The sequence below is a fragment of the Sarcophilus harrisii genome, chromosome 2 (genome assembly GCF_902635505.1).
Source record: "Sarcophilus harrisii chromosome 2, mSarHar1.11, whole genome shotgun sequence".
Classification (NCBI taxonomy): Eukaryota; Metazoa; Chordata; class Mammalia; order Dasyuromorphia; family Dasyuridae; genus Sarcophilus; species Sarcophilus harrisii.
Genome location: NC_045427.1, coordinates 560386397 through 560404207, shown reverse-complemented (window position 1 = coordinate 560404207; position 17811 = coordinate 560386397). Strand labels below are relative to the sequence as shown.

At 39.6% G+C, this 17811-nt stretch overlaps 1 protein-coding gene across 1 annotated transcript; it reads right to left on the bottom strand.

The window, feature by feature from the left end:
* Positions 1–965: 965 nt before the first annotated feature.
* SFR1 (SWI5 dependent homologous recombination repair protein 1) lies at positions 966–16300 on the bottom strand. Its single transcript, XM_031949356.1, has 5 exons — positions 16292–16300; positions 15605–16198; positions 14542–14658; positions 12465–12878; positions 966–1720 (listed from the first exon to the last, which is right to left on the bottom strand). The coding sequence occupies exons 1-5, from the start codon at positions 16298–16300 to the stop codon at positions 1529–1531; spliced, it is 1326 nt and encodes a 441-aa protein (XP_031805216.1). The 3' UTR covers positions 966–1528.
* Positions 16301–17811: the final 1511 nt, after the last annotated feature.

Genomic DNA, 17811 nt, shown 5'->3' with positions numbered 1-17811 from the left:
TTTTTTAAAAATGACCTATGCCCAAAATGTTATAAAATCTTGCATATTCTTTGATCTAACAACACTACTATGCATGATTCAAAGATTTTTTTCTTTAAAGGAAAAGAGCCTATATGTACAGAAATATTTATGGCAGCTCTTTTCTCAAGGCAAAAAGTTTTGAGGGGATACCCATCAATTGGGGAATGACTGAATAAATTATGTGATTACAATGGACTATTTTCCTTTAGGAAATGATGCTCTCAAAAAACCGTGGAAGTCCTCCATGAACTAAAGTGAAGTAAAATGTACTGTTTACAATTTAATAGCAATGTTGTGAGATGATCAACCATAAATGACTTTGCTATTCTCAGCAATACAATGATCCAAGGCTTCTCTGGACTTAAGAAAAATGCTGTCCATACCCAGAGAAAAAACTGATTGAATACAGATTTTAAAAAAAAAAAAAAAAAAAGCATTGAGGGCAGGGAGAAAAGGACAGAATCCATTTTCTTTTGCAACATGTCTTAGTAAAAACCTTTTATTTTAAATGTGTATACTGGGGGAGAGAGAGGAGTGGGGGATATACCCAAGTACCTCAAGGAAGAGCTCCTGCTGGGCACATAATGTAAAAAGTTGGGAGTTTGCACAGCTGGGATGGACAGGGATTGCAGTACTGGCTGTGGTAGATGTGCCTGTTATCATAGACATGTTCCAAAACGGGCTATACCATACCTTCTAGGGTTATAGGGGCTCATGATTCTCACTTTCTAGAGAGTCACAGATATATTTCATTCAACATGCTAAATACTTGGGAGTTAGGAGAAGAGGAAAAAATGACTTCTGGCTTGTGGGTTCAAGGAAGTCTTAATGTAATTTATAATACTGGAATAAGAAAAGTTTGAGTATCACCTCCCCCCAAAACAAACACCAAGCACAAATGCAGGTCGCATTCAATGGAATGACAAGATAAAAGTTTGGGAACCTAGAATGCCAAATTTAAGACTTTATTCAGCAGGTATTGAGAAACCAGTTAGTTTCAGAGGAGAGTGACATACTCATAGCTGTGCTTTTATTTATGTAGTCCAACTTAGAAATGAGAGCTTAAAGTTAGAATAGTGACAGTGAGCATGTGTAAAAGAGAAACTGGCTTCAAAAGACAAACTCTGGGGACACACTACATATAAAAATATTACTCAAAATGAAAGTCCAAAAATGTTTAAGGAATAAAATGGAACAGAAACAGGGATTTGGAGGTTCAGTTTGGCTTTAGACATTTTTTGTAATATTAAAATAATTTTTAAAACTTGTTAAATATCAATTGACAAATAATAGAAATTGTTTTAGAAGTATACTTTCATTTTCATTTTTTTAACTCAAATTCTTTTCACAGAACTTATATGGTATAACTTTTATCAACAGTAGTCTTGTCAAATCATATAAACCATAATTTTTATGCTTTCTTTAGACTATGTTTTTGTTAGCATTCAGAAATATCTTTGAGTTGATTGAGAAGAATAAAGGCAGATTTCTGAAAATATTTTAATAATTAAAAATCTGTAAATTCTTCTTCGATTCTGTTATAATGTAATAACTGGTCTTCTAATCCATAACTGTCTATCAACTGAGTAAGGCTTAGTTTCTTGTTCTCCATAGACAATGTTGATTGCAGCTCAAAAAGTAACAGCTGGCTACTATTTCTCCACTTTTTTATCAATGATTGTAACTGTGAAAGATTATTCTGAAATAGAAAACAGAATTATGAGTATGTTATCTCTAATTACATTTATTTTTAAAATGTAAAAACTATCTTGGGCCTACTTTAAAACTCAGAAGTTATTCAATCAATAAATATTTAAGGAGGACTTAAATGCTAGGAATACAAGTACAAAACAGTCCCCACTCAAAAGCTGCTTACATTTTAATTGAAGATATAAAAAAATACCTATTATGTAATATATATAATTAAATTTATATAATCATAAATATAAAGTTAATAAGTACAAACACATACAAAGTGGTTAAATACATACAAGGTAGTTTGGGAGAGACTTTGCTACTCCTTTTTTCCCTATTTCCAAGGAACAGTTAATTCTGAAAATTTCCAAAAAAAATCCAGACCATCCAATCCAACAAACCTTTATATTAAACATTTTGTGTCACAAAGGCAAAATGAAAAATCTGCCAATTATCTTCAGGCTCCATGCCTGTTTATTCAGCCTTCTAGTTGAAGCAAACAAATGCTCATTTGAAAAATTTGAACTCCAAACTTCCCTTTAGTAAGTGACAAATAAATCTAGCCTTGGAAGAGGGATCTGAAACATGAAAATGTGAAGAGAAGGCACAGAGCAGAACTTGAACAAAGAGAAGACACACTTCTAATCTAAACTTTCATGAAAGTGAGATCCAAAAGTTACATATTACACATATTCTGGGACTTTTTCAATGTATCAGTATTGATGTTTTTTCTTCCTCAAAAATACTATTTGTAATATGGGATGACTCTCTTAAGGGGATTGAGGAAGGATATATGGGATAAGTGTATAAGAAACAAAAAATATGATGCACTCGGGGAACAAATGGGGCGCTTTCCTAGAGAAAGAAGTCTCCAAAAGGACTTGAACAGGGAAATGTCACAGTCAGACCGATACTTCATGAAAGTTATTTTGGTAGCTAAGTCAATTGACTGGGACTGGAAAAGCAAAAGACTAAAGCTGGGAGTCTATAGAAAGTCATGAAATAGAGTGGTAATCATATGAGGAGAAAAAGGAGTGGATGGCATGAGTTGCTGTGAACGTGAGTCTTAACAACTAAACCAGATACAAGGGTAAGGAAGATAAGGGACAATGATGAGTCTGAGGTTGTAAGCTGAATGACTGAAAGAATAAGGTTGCTTAAAAAGAACACAAGATATTTAGGGGGGGTGAGGAGGGGAAGGGGAGGCATGCATGCAAAGTCAAGATGGCAGAGAGAAGCCAGGAAGCTGCTGGAGCTCTCCCAGTTTTCCTTAGAAACAACATGAAAACAAGCAACAGAAACTACAAAAAGATGGAATGAAACAATTTTCCAACTCAACATACCCTGGAAGGACTTCTGCAAAGAAAGGGGAATGTGGCCCAGCTCAGATGGTGTTCCAGGAAGATCTTAAGGACCCCCAAGGGGGGTACACAAAGTTTAATGCCAAATACATTTCAAAGGCATCCTACAGTAGGTAAAGCCTGTTCCCCACACACTATATAACAGATGGAAAACATTGGTTTTGCCCTGCTATGCAAAGGAAATGCAATTCATGATTGGAGGAGCCATGAAGAAAAGCCCAATAATTAAGAATATCCCATATCTATGGGGGTTTATAAATTCTGCCATTACTGTGTCCCAGGAATATTTATACTTGCATACACAATGCAACATAACTCCAATTCACAGAGGCTGAGAATGCCTAGCCAGCAGATAGCAATACTGAAAGTAGAAACAGGAAAAACAAAAAAGGAAGCCTGATTCCAGTTCTGAGAAAAACAGAAAAAGATGATGATAAAAATAAAATGTCTGGTATGAGCTCATTTCCACGCAGATAATCAATAGTGAATCCTATTAAGTGACAATAAAGTGGTAAATTAGAAAGAAAAAAGCCTAAACTTGAGAGTCTAGGAGACCTGAGCTTGCAGTCCCTCTGTCATCTGCAGCATCTCATAGCTGAAGGATCCTGGGTTACTCCCCCTCTCTGGGGTTTGGATTTCTTATCTGTAAACAGAAAGGGGTAGAATTCATGGCCCTTGGCCTCTTCTCATTTAAAAGCTCTAATTCTATGAAAGGAGGAAAATGAAATAAACATTCCAGAAAAGGCCATAATATAATGAATATAAGTATGTGCTAATAAATAAATAAATAAAAATAATTGGGGAAAAAAAAAAAAGACAAATTCTGAATATCCCTCCAAAGATAATCAAATTAGCAAGAAACTCCAGAATTGCTATCAAAATCTTTAGAAAATGAAATTAGGATAAATCCCAAAGAAAAAAATAAGCTAAACACTGGACTATATATATCAGCGTATGATGGAGAATCTCTTCAAATCACTATAGGAGCTTTAAAAAAAAAAAGAGAGAATTTTCAGACAGATCTAAGAAACTTCAAAAGCCAGGAGGCTTTTAGTTCCTAGAAACAAGCCTGGTACTGAGTGTGCAATCAGCTTACTTGTTTGGAGGAGGACAAATACTGAACGGGCAGAGTCCAGGAACTAATCTTGACTGTTCAAGGCCTTAGCTATTACACTACGCACTGGACTCTGGTGCTAACTTCTAATTCTGATCTGAATGCCCTCTCCTGTTCCTGTACCACTGGCTCAGAAACTTATATTCCTGGTAACCAAGCTCATATTCTACAAGACTGATACTTCTGGCCACTTCATGAGTGAGAACTATATAGCCACAACTGTCCACCCTGCTGCTCAGCTTAGGAAGTCCTACCTAATGGTGTGAAGGTCTAACAGAAGCAGAGCCAAGGAATGCTATACTTGTGGCAAGTGGAAATGTTCTAAACAATTTTAAAGAATTTTTCTCTGTACCGTGTAGGATAAAAATTTTTTTAAACAAAATCATGCATATTCTTTCTCAATTTATAAAATAACTATATTTTAAGGACAACTAAATCTGAAGGACTTAAAAACTCTAATCAACATAATGACTAACCATAAGTCCAGAGACTAATGATGAAACACGTTACTTCCAGGTTGAGAGGTGATGGACTCAAAGAGTATAGAATAAGCTAGGTGCTTATACAAAAGTACACATGTATACACACACACACACACACACACACACACACACAAAACCTTTTTGTAGTGGCTAGAAACTGGAAACCAAGTGAATGCCCATTAGTGGGAGAATGGCTGAATAAGTTATGGCATATGAATGTTATGGAATATTATTGTTCTATAAGAAACAATCACAGGGCAGCTGGGTGGTGCAGTGGATAGAGCACCAGCCCTGAAGTCAGGAGGACGCGAGTTCATATCTGGTCTCAGACACTTACCACTTCCTAGCTGTGTGACCCTGGGCAAGTCACTGGGCAAGAAATGATCAAAAAGATGATTTCAGAAAGGCCTGGAGAGATTTACATAAACTTATGCTTAGAGATGTGAGTAGAATCAAGAGACGTAGTACACAGCAACAACATTATATCATGAACAACTGTGATGGACTCTTTTCAACAATAAGGTGATTCGGGCCAGTTCCAATAGATTTGTGATGAAGAGAGCCATCTGCACCCAGGGAAAGAACTGTGGGGACTGAGTGCGGATTACAACATAGTATTTTCATTTTGTTTTTTTCCCTTCTTTTTCCCATTTTGACCTGATTTTTCTTGTGTAGCATGATAAGTGTGGAAATGTGGAAATATGTTTAGCTATTTTTAAAGCTATATTTAAGCTACATTGGATTGCCTGTTGTCTATGGAAAGGGGGTGGGAGAAAAATTTGGAACACAAGATTTTGCAAGAGTGAAGGTTGAAAACTACCTTTGCATGCATTTTAAAAATAAAAAGCTATTATAAAAAATGTGTGTTAAAAAGGTTAATATACATGTATAACCAGAAAAAAAATTTTTTTTTAAATTAGGTATAGACCAGTATCTTTTACTATATACCAAGATAAGTTCCAAATGGGTATGTGACAATTTAAGAAATTTTTTACATCTTTTGCCAAGGAAAGAGTTCATGACCAAAGGATGTAATAGAATATTTTTCCGGAGATAAAATGGATAATTTTGCAATAGTTTGTTGGTAAGTCTGCCCCGCCATAAACTCCAGTGGCTTCCTGTCAATTCTAGGATTAAATGCAAAGCCTTTTATAGCCTAGCCCTCTCTTATCTTTCCATTCTTCTTATACGTAGCACATTTTTTTGATCCAATGAATCAAAATGAAGTTCTTTGCTGTTCCTTGAATAAGAAACTCCATTTTCAGCTCTGGGCATTTTTACTGGTTAATACTCCCCATGCCTAGAATACCCTACCTCCTCCTCATTGTCTCTGTTGATTATTTCCAATTTATTCTGTATAGCTTGTTTGTATATAATTGTTTGCATTAGATTGTGAGCTCCTTGAGCACAGACTGTCTTTTGCATTTCTCTGTATAGCCAGCACTTAACAGTAACTCATACAAGGTGGGCACTCTAGCAGTGCTTATGCACTGACTTATTTGCTATTTTTATAAACCCACCATTTGGTACAAAGCATAGATACTTAAATATATACATACTAGATGATCTTTCTGTTCTCTTTTTAGCCTTGAATTTAAGTACCTTTCTAACAATCTTATCTCTCCCTACAAACATGAGAGAATTTTGCTTACTCTTTTCTTAGTAAGTGAAAATGTGACAAGAGAAGGTTCATTCTGTAGAGTAGATGGATAATATCTAGAAATGAAGTAAAAAACAAAATGCATTAATAAAAATTACTAACAAAGTTCCACACAGAATGAATCAAAGCATATTTTCAAAGAGAACAAAATCTAAAAAAGAAGCCATTAATAGGATCTATGGCCTCCAATATTAAGATTCACAAAAATATTGCTAAGTAACCAGGTAAACTAGAGATGTGAATGTAAAAAGGCAAATTTGATCTTATAGGTCTCAGACACTTGATGCGTAGAACTTATGACTGGAATTTAAATCTAGAAAGATTCCCCTTACTAAGAAGGTGAATAAAAGATGAAGGAAAAGGAAACTTATAAACATTATACAATAAAAAATATATACTCACAGAAGAAAATACAGGAATCAAAGTGGAGAAATATAAGTGAAAAGTATTTGGGCAAAAAATCAGATTAAAAGCCTAGGAAAAGTCTGATATGGTAGCATAAAGGTACTTCATTTATGAATGCTCTTTGAATTTCCAGATCTAATGGCATTTTCTTAGTCCTCTGCTTCTCTGCAGCTCTTAAAACTTCTCCTTTCTCAGCCTTCTTTACTTATATCCTCTTCCCTTATATGCTCCCTCACTTTAGGAATCTCCCAAGGCTCTGTATCCTGGACTCACTTTTTTCCTATACTCTCTCATTTGGTTATCTTATCCGTTGCCATTATCATCCCTGCTTATGATTCCTAGATCTACAGAGGGAGAGTCCTTGTCTTTCTACTGAGCTCTATCCAAAGATGATGGGACATTTCAAATTATATGTCCCAAAGAATATACAAATCAGAAATAGTCCTTGATTGTTAGGATTCTTACAAGGTGCTAAGTAAGTAGAATGAGGAGATAGTAGTTAAATCTAGTTTAGCATTGATTTAATTCTACAACAAATAATGATTTCCTAGTGATATAATGATTGATGTATACTCGATATACAGCATATAAGCAAGAAGCTCTCAGGGCCAGACACAGAAGCCCACTAGAAGCTCTGAGCCTCAGCCAGGATTCAGTTGAGGAGATTCATAAGCCACAGAAGGTAGCTTAAGCTCTCGGAACCAAGGAGAGAGATAGGCCTCTATTAAAGCTAACCAGGCCCCAGAAAAGGAGACAAGACTTTGAAGGAGGAAATAAAGGATTTGGACTTTAACCCCTGGCTGCATTTGGGGTGATTACACTGAACTGAGACGAAGGCTGCCTCCAGAAGCCCTTCAAGAAACCTGCTCCCAGAAAAGATTACATTTTAGAGAAGAATATTACACTTGATCTCAAAGAAGGGAAAAGTAGGGGAATGACTCTACAAGATGAATGGAAAAACAGCCCAGGTAAAGACCTGGATGGCATATGAAACATGGTCTGACCAAAAGTGAACTAACTATAGTAGGGTAAGTGAGTTTGTCTTTATTCACCAATCAAGACAGCTCAGGCCCAAGATGAGAGAGTTCCAGAACTGAGATTAACTCTTCCAAGAACTGGGAATATGGAAGTTCAGTCAAGAAAATGCTGTTCCAAATTGAGGAAAGCAGACCATTGGTAATAGCAGCAAAATATTTTTGTGGATAGCTAGATGGGATATGCTGGAATTTTTTTTTTTCCTGAAAGCTGAGCAGCTAATACATTCTTACTTTATCTTAATATTAACTTAACATTAATTAACAAAAATTGGAAAAAGGATCAAAGAAACTGTCATTCTGGATCTGATTCAGACCACTAGGAAGAACTGTATAATGGCAACTTTGGAGGAAAGTCACCACTCAATCTTAGAATAAAGCCAATCTTAGAAGAAAGCCAGGTAATAGTAGTAACATCAATACACTAGAGTTCAGCAAACACAGGAAACAAGAATAATCTTACAATGATTTGTATGTAGAAAATAGCTTTCATCAGAGAACAAATGGGTAGACTTATCCCATGGATTAAAATTCTATCGAGAGGGGTAGAGCCAAGATGGCAGAGTAAAGGCAGGAAAACCTGCCCAACCTCTCCCCTAAATTGCTTCAAACTCTCTTAAATAATGGCTCTAAATAAATTTTAGAGCATCACAACACCCAAAAAAGATGGAGCAGAACATTTTCCAGCTGAAGGCAAATTAGGTTTGTAACACTAGGGTGGGAGCCCAGCATGGAGTCCCAGTGGCCCCAGATCTGGCTCCGGCCCAGACCCGAACATCAGAGGCATCCGGGACCTCTGAGCCCCAAGCGCCGGGACACCAGGGAGGGCTCTGAAGGTCAGTGGAGACTCTGCAGCAACAAGGTAGGAGTCTGGTGTATAGTAGTCCTAGTGCAGCCCAGGTCCTCTAAGCCCCAGGTCAGCCAACCAGCACAACAGACCTTACAGTTGCAACTGAGACTGGGACATACCTAACAGCTCCAGAGCAAAGAAGGGCGATTGTGGTCAGACTCCTAGAAGGATTTCTGGAAACAGTGGCACAAAATCGCTGAAGCTTGGGACAATGAATCCTCCCCCCTGGAAACGGAGCCCTGCTTTAACAGAGAGTTAAAGGCAGAGGAATAGGTAGAGAAATGAGCAGAAAACAAAAAGTTTCTTGACCATTGAAAGTTATGGTGACAAAGAAGATCAAAACACACTCTGAGAAGATGATAAAGTCCAATCTCCTACATCCAAAGCCTCCAAAGGAAATAAGAATTTGGCTCAAGTCCTGGAAGAGTTCAAAAGGGATTTTGAAAATCAAGTAAGAGAAATTGAGGAAAAATTAAGGAAAAAAATTGGGAGAGGTGCAAAAGGAAATATAAAAGGCTAATGAGGTGAAGAATCCCATAAAAAGCAAAACTGGTCAATTGAAAAAGGAGGTACAAAAAATACTGAGGAAAATAATTCTTTAAAAAAATAGAATTGATTGGAATTATGTTCAAAAAGTTATCAAACTGTCCATACCCTTTGATCCAGAATTTTTTCTACTAAGTTTATATCCCAAAGAGATCTTTAAAGGAAGGAAAGGAACCACATGTACAAAAATGTTTGTAGCAGCCCTTTTTATAGTGGCAAGAAACTGGAAACTGAGTGTATCCCCATCAGCTGGAGAATCGCTGAATAACTTATGGTATATATAAATGTTATGGAATATTGCTGTTCTATAAGAAACTATCAGCAGGATGATGTTAGAGAGGCCTGGAGATACTACATGAAATGATGTTAAGTAAAATGAGCAGAACCCGGAAGTTCATCATACATAACAAAAACAAGAATACACAATGATCAATTTTGATGGGCGTAGCTTTTTACAACCATAAGATGATTGAGACCAATTCCAATGATCTTATGATGAAGATATCCATCTATACCCAGAGAGAAGACTGTGGGAACTGACTGTGGATCACAACACAGTATTTTCACTTTTTTGCTGTTTGCTTGCATTATGTTTTCTTTCTTTTTTCCTTTTTTTTTCCTGATTTTTCTTATGTAGCAAGATTCCTGTATAAATATGTGTGCATATATTGAATTTAACATATATTTTAACATGTTTAACATAGATTACTTGCCATCTAGGGGAGGGAGAGGGAGGAAAGGGGGGAAATTTGGAACACAAGGTTTTTAAGGGTCCATGCTGAAAAATTATCCATACATGTTTTGAAAATAAAAAGCTTTAAGGTAAAGAAAAAAAAAAAAAATACAATTGAGCAAATGGAAGCTAATGACTTTATGAGAAATCAAGACACAATAAAGCAAAACCAAAAATATGAAAAATTGGGGTGGGGGGACAGAAATGTGAAATATCTCATTGGAAAAACTGACCTGAAAAACAGATCTAGAAGAGATAATTTAAAAATTATTGGTCTACCTGAAAGTCATGATCAAATAAAGAGCCTGGACCTCATCTTTCAATAAATTATCAAAGAAAACTGTCCTGATATCCTAGAACCAGAGGGTACAATAGAAAGTGAACGAATCTACTGATCACCTCCTGAAAGAGATATCAAAGTGAAAACTCCCAAGAATATTATAGCCAAATTCCAGATCAAGGAGAAAATACTGCAAGCATCCAGAAAGAAACAATTCAAGTATAGTGCAGCCACAGTCAGAATAACACAAGATTTAGCAGTTTCTATATTAAAGAACCAGAGGGTTTGGACTATGATATTCTGGAGGGCAATGAAGCTAAGATTACAACCAAGGATCACCTACCCAGCAAAACTGAGTATAATCCTTCAGAGGAAAAGATGGATATTCAATAAAACAAGATGATTTTCAAGCATTCATGATGAAAAGGCCAGAGCTGAAGGGAGATTTGATTTTCAAATACAGGATGCAGGAGAAGCATAAGGAGGTAAACAGCAAAGTGCTATCATTAGGGATTTAATGTTTATCTGTTTACATTCCTACATTGAAGGATGAGACTTGTAACTCAGAATTTTTTTAGTGTTACAGCAGTTTGAAGGTGGACACAGGTGTGAAATGAATATGAAGAACAGTATATTTTTTTAAAATGATGAAATTAAGGGATGAGATAGGAATGTATTAGGAGAAAGGGAAAGAGAGAAGTGGAATGGTGCAAATTACCCAACATAAAAAAGAGATATTGGCTCAAATAGGAAATAACATACATACTCTGAGGAGTATAGAAAACTATCTTACCTTGCAGGAAAATAGGAGGGGAATGGGACATGGGAAGGAAAAGAGAGCGCATTTGGGAGGAGGGAGTGGTCACTAGCAAAACACTTTTGACAAAGGACAGGGTAAAAAGAGAAAGAATGGGAGGAAATACAATTAGCAATAATAAATAAAAATTTTTCGAAGATTCTCTGATAAAGCCTTATTTCTCAAATATAGAGGGAATTGAGTCAAATTTATAAAAAAAAATAAGTGCCTTGCCCCAACTGATAAATTATCAAATTATATGATGTGCCCAAAGGGCTATAAAATTCATGCATATTCTTTGACCTAACACTACCACTGCTAGACATGAATATCAAGCGATTTGGGGAAAAATTTTAAAAAAAGAAAGAAAATTACTCATATGTACAAAAAATAATTCATAGCTGCTCTCCTCAGAAGTAAAAAAAAAAAAAAAAAAGGGAAATTGAGAAGATGCCCCATTAATTAGGGATTAGCTCAATGAACTATAGTATGTTTTTGTGACCGACTATTATCCTTGTCTGGGAAATGAGCAGCATGTTCTCAGGGAAAAAAAAAAAAGATCTGGAAAGTCTTCCATGAACAAAGTAGTCTAGATAAATAGATTCACAATAGGTTAAATAATTATATCATGATATGATAGCACTAGGGTTCTTTGGTTTACTCTCTGGAAGCAGTTTTCCTAAAAGCTAACAAAGTTGTCTCTGAGACCTGATTGACACCTGCTTCCCCTGACACAGCTTCCTGGTCACCTAAGGGCATAAAAATTCCTATGCAGAATGAAGTTGGGGGCCCTTCAGACTTGATGAATATCAAAAAGCTGAGCAAGTCACCACACCAAACTGGACGGACCCAAGACATTTTCCCTTGATGATGGAGGTGGGTTTGAGATGAGGGAGGATGTCTATAGAAATTAAGTACCACAGTGTGCTTGCTGCACAGCCTTAATAGGTTTGGTTCCATAAACCTATTGTAAACTATTAGATGACTTACAAGTGCCTCATTTCAACCTCAAATTGAACCAGAAGTAAAAGAGAGTGACAGCTCTCAAGGCTTTCCCTAATACAAGGGTATAATGAATTAGGTTTGTTGTCAATTTAGACAAAAATTTCTAGAGGTGAGTTCCAGGAGCCTCTGCCCAGTACTGTTCCAAAGCTTTTTTTCAATGATTCAATGATAGCATAGTATATTTATAAAATTTACAGATGACACAAAGCTAGGAATGACAGAACATTACATGACAATAAGGCTCTAATCGATTAGAACATTTGGAAAGATTTAGTAAAATGACCTTTGAACAGGAATAAACATCACCTTGTACTTTTAAGGTTCATTCATTAAAATCAAAGATGTGGTTTATCTGCCCTAAAGAAGGCCGTCAAAAGCCTTAGTTCTTAATTGATAGGACAGTATATTATGTGTTACATACGTCCGTTTGCTGTAATTTATCTTATAAAACATTTTTGGGCAACCAATCTTAAGGTTCTTACCTTTGATCTATACATTTTGGTCAATTTTAGCCTTTGAAGAAGCTCTTCTTTCTCTTGAACTTGCTTCAACAATTTCATCTTTTCTTCAAGCAATTCTTGCTTACCAATGTTATAGCCTTCTGACACTACCTGGGAGAGATTATCTGGCAGAGTACTTTTGACAAGGGATTTGTCTCTATAAATATCAACATCCATTAAGCCGTCTTTCAAAGACAGATTTTCTTCAGCTGCTTTTTCTATGTTTTTACAGCTTTCTGGAGATCCAGAACAGTTTTCACCACTGGAAGATGTTGCTTCCTTTAAAGTAGCAGAGTTATTTTCAGCACCTACTTTAAGACGTTTTGTTACAGTGTGACAGGAATGAAATGAACTTCTTGTTTTCTTTAACCGTTCTCTCAGTGTTGTACTCATTGGCTAAAAAAGGAACCAAAATTAATATTAAATTTTTTTTTAAATGTAAATAAAGCAACCACTCAAACAACATCCCACTTGTGTAGCAAACATCACTAGATGCCAGATGCATTCTGTCTCTACACCCTATTACCTGCAGCTATTCCTATTAATACAGAGAAGGAAACTTTTAACAGCCATGTAATGGGAGCCACAGTTTCCTATTAGAGGAGTACAGAGTAAAATGTAAAGGTGAAATTGTAGTCCCCTTGTAGGAGATTCACAAAGTGATTCAAGAAAGCACTCAAAAAAGGCCAAATTCTTTCATTCAAAAAAAAAAAGTTGAAATTATTCAAGTAATTCAATTAATCACCTTAGTTATAACCTGATAGAGAAGTACCTCTGTGATATTGCCAAAAAAAATAAGAATGATAATTTTTAGTTAAGAGTGAGGAGTATTACACACCTGTCAGATTGGCTAAGATGGCAGGAAAAAATAATGATGATTGTTGGAGGGGATGTGGGAAAACTGGGACATTGATGCATTGTTGGTGGAGTTGTGAACGAATTCAACCATTCTGGAGAGTAGTTTGGAACTATGCTCAAAAAGTCATCAAACTGTGCGTACCCTTTGATCCAGCAGTGTTACTACTGGGCTTATATCCCAAAGAGATTATAAAGAAGGGAAAGGGACCTGTATGTGCACGAATGTTTGTGGCAGCCCTTTTTGTAGTGGCTAAAAACTGGAAACTGAATGGATGTCCATCAGTTGGAGAATGGCTGAATAAATTGTGGTATATGAATATTATGGAATATTACTGTTCTGTAAGAAATGACCAACAGGATGATTTCAGAAAGGCCTGGAGAGACTTACACGAACTGATGCTGAGTGAGATGAGCAGGACCAGGAGATCATTATATACTTCAAGAACAATACTATATGACGACCAGTTCTGATGGACCTGGCCATCTTTAGCAATGAGATGAACCAAATCAGTTCCAATGGAGCAGTAATGAACTGAACTAGCTATGCCCAGAAAAAGAACTCTGGGAGATGACTAAAAATCATTACATTGAATTCCCAATCCCTATATTTATGCCCCACCTGCATTTTTGATTTCCTTCACAAGCTAATTGTACAACATTTCAGAGTCTGATTCTTTTTGTACAGCAAAATAACGGTTTGGTCATGTATACTTATTGTGTATCTAATTTATATTTTAATGTATTTAACATCTACTGGTCATCCTGCCATCTAGGGAAGGGGGTGGGGGGGTAAGAGGTGAAAAATTGGAACAAGAGGTTTGGCAATTGTTAATGCTGTAAAGTTACCCATGCATATATCCTGTAAATAAAAGGCTATTAAATAAAAAAAAAATTAAAATTAAAAAAAAATTAAGAGTGAGGAGTATTTTTAAGAAAAGTGTCATACATTGTATCTAACTTATAATTTAACATATTTAACATGTACTGGTCAACCTGCCATTTGGGGGAGGGGTGGGGGAAGGAGGGGAAAAGTTAGAAAAAAAAGCCTTGCAGTTGTCAATGCTGACTAAATATTAAACATGCATTCTGCTTTAATACAGTAGAGTGCTTAACATGCAACACTGAGAGTCCCCAGCGTAAATAGCTTTTAATTTAACCGCCGCGTTGCGAAGACTACGGCCGAGGACGGCCCCGGTCATACCCGTTTCCCAGCGCGCTGAGGCGGAGGCCCGGTCACCGCTTCCCCGGCCGGGGGAGGCACAGGGAAGGGCGGAGCTCCCTCCGATGGAATGTCCATCTCGAAAATGGAACGTTTGTTCTAGAAAACACAAACGCGTAATTCTCAAGTCAGACCAAGGCATGTTTCAAAACGACCGCCAGTGCTGCCCCCCCCCCCCCCCCCCCCCCCCCCCCCCCCCCCCCCCCCCCCCCCCCCCCCCCCCCCCCCCCCCCCCCCCCCCCCCCCCCCCCCCCCCCAGTCCCGAAGGGCTGGGCTTCCACGTCTGGCACTAAGCACTGACTAGCAGGGCTGTTCCCGGAGACGGGACCGGGGCCACGGGGCCTCCCAATCCTTCCTCCTCAGACACTCGCACCCTCCGGCCTCCGGCCCCAAGGAGACTCGAAGCCCGGCTCCCCGGACGAGGCCCCGAAGCCCCAGGGAAAGCCCGGCCCCGCAGGAGGCGGCCCCAGGCCGGGCTGCAAACTCACGCTCAGACGGAGAGCAAGGCGCGCCCCGGAGGCGACGCCAAGCGACGCGGGGGCCCCTAGGAGAGCGCGGCTCGCCCCGCCCACCACCGCCTTCCTTCGGTCCGACCCGAGGAGACGGCTTCTAGTGCGCACGCGCGCTGGGACGGCGCTTACACGTCACCGGCATTCACGCCCCGCCCCTTCCTGGCGTGGCGGGAACGCGAAACTCGGAAGGAGCCACCGTCGGCCCACGGGACAGAACCGGTCGGGCGGGGGGTGGGACGCGCGGCTTTTGTTTGCTTCCGACCTTGGTAGAAGCAAAGGGGGCGTGGTTTCCTTGACTCCGCCTCAGCCCCGCGCGCGGCTTCCCCAGCGAGAGCCACTCGGGCGCCGTCACGTAACCGAGTCACGTAAAATCGCGGCCTCGGCTTAAAGCCCTGCTTCCGGCACGGATCGGTTCGCGGCCTTCTCTGAACCGCCCGAAGCCCGAGAAACCTTCCCGGTCACTAGCAGGCGTTAGCGTCCGGGGCAGGATGTGAACTCGAGCCTGCGCCTCTAAAGGCACAAAGCCTCCCTACCTTTTTCTCAAACAGAGCCTCGCCCCGAGGCGTCCCCCGCCTACGAGTGCCTCCTCCGCCCCACTGCGGCCGCCCCCCCCCCCCAGAGCCCCAAGGGAAGTAACTTCGGAGGTTCCCCAGATTCGATCTCAACTGCTTTGGGGGGGGGAGGGGGGCTGGCGGTGCACTGGACCGAGTCCCGGGTCTGACGGCAGGAAGGTCCGAGTTCCGATACGGCCTCCCTCGCTTCCTAACCGCGTGACCCTGAACAAGCCCCTTGGCCCCTGTTGGCCTCAGTTTCCTCATCTGTAAAATGAGCTGGAACCCGCAAAGACTAAAGGATGTAGTCACGGGCCGGACTGGGCCACGAGTGGGGGTGGGGGAGAGATTTCTCTGGACGTGGGCGGCGTTTCCTTCGGAGTTCCAGACCGGCAGTAGCCTGGCCCACCAAGTCCTGGGGCACTGCGAGGCCCCTGGAAAGAGGCGTCCCGCGAAGCGAGCGCGAGGATTTGCCAATGAATACCAACACCCGGGAGCGACTCGTTCCCGGGTAACCCGGGTAACCCGGGAGGGCCGTGGGAAGCCTGGCGAGGAAGGCCGGCTGGACCTGCGGTCCTTTGTGGTGAGCCAGGTGGGCGGGAAATTATGCTTCGGAGGCTAATTTCTCGTGTCTCCCTGAGCCATCTGGCTTGAGAGAAACCCCCTTACCTGGGACATCCCCTTATAACTTCTGTTTGTGCTCAAGCCTTCGGATCGCGTAGCACCTCGAATGTCTTCTAATTTGTGTATCAGAGAGCCAGAGTTCTGACCCTGAGATTGCTCATCGCCTTCCCAGGATTTCCCCCTTCTCTTGGGAATGGACCCCTCCCCCACTCCTCCTCAGAACCTGCCAAATTCTCACCCAATACTTAGTTGGGCTGATAACTGCCCCCATGCACGTCTTATTTCTGTGCTTCATGTCTTATTTCTGTGCTTACTAAAAAAGCTTCACTTATAAGCATTGCTTTCCTCGTGATTTCCCTTTAGGGAAAATGGGATTTGGACCTTTAGAACTGGCTTTTGTGATCTCTCGAGTATCTTCCCTTTTGGGGGAGAGAGAAATCTAAATTCCGTAGAGTGTGTCAGTATCGAGCTACAAAAGGGAGCTTCATGAGGACCTTACAGATGAGGAGAAAAGGATTTTTGACGGTTTATACTATTTTAACGCCAGTTTCTAAAGCTTAAGTCTGACTGGCTAATTGATAGCAACTGATAAGTAGTAAGTTAACACTACAATACAGGATCCTGAGCGATAGCATTAGAAAGGTACTAGCAAATTATTCAGTGTTAGTCCTAGAGTCCTGAAAAAGGAGCCAGCTGGGGATTTGCGAGTTCCTGCAAATGCCAGAGACATTTGGGGTTTGAAATAGCAGATACGAAAGATGCACTGATAGAATCATGGCTGTTCTGATCTTCACAAAGCTGAGGACCTGAGAGATGATGTAATTTGCCCTTGTTCCCAAAGGGAATAAACAAGATCTGGACCCAAATCCATAGCTATTAACTGCAGTAAATTAAAGATACTAATCAACTATTCCACCACTACCCCATCTTAAAAAAATTAGTTCAATTGGTGAAAACAGTAGTACAGTTATGAGTCTGAGATGACAGGAATACATTGAAGTAAATATGTTCTTCAGGCATTAAGAAATAAAGGACCAAAATGTAGAAAATATTGATCAAAGTTGTTGGAATCCTTACAGTGTTAAGTCATTAGAATTGATAGAGACAATCATTATCTAATTTAGCATGGTTCAGTATGATTGGTCTGACCTACAAAGAGATGTTATGGGCCAGAACTTGAAACAAGGTACTAAGTGGAATTGAGGAGACAATGTTAAAATCTAGAATTGATTTAATCTTACAACAAATAATGGTTTCCCAGTGATATAATGATTGGTGTGTACTCAGCGTACAGCATATAAGCAAGAAGCTCTTAGGGCCAGACACAGAAGCCCATTCTCAGAGGCAGAAATAGATCCATTCCATATTCCACCTTTGTGCTGGCTGGAGACATTCGGAGGGAGCTAGGGGCTGAAGCTCAAGACTTTGAAGGACACAATAAAGGACTGGATTTTAACTCCTGGCTACGTTTGAAATGATTATTATTTTGAACTGAAACTAAGGCTGCCTCAAGAAACCTGCTCCGAAAGAAACGATCATATTATAAAAAAGAAGAGAACACCACA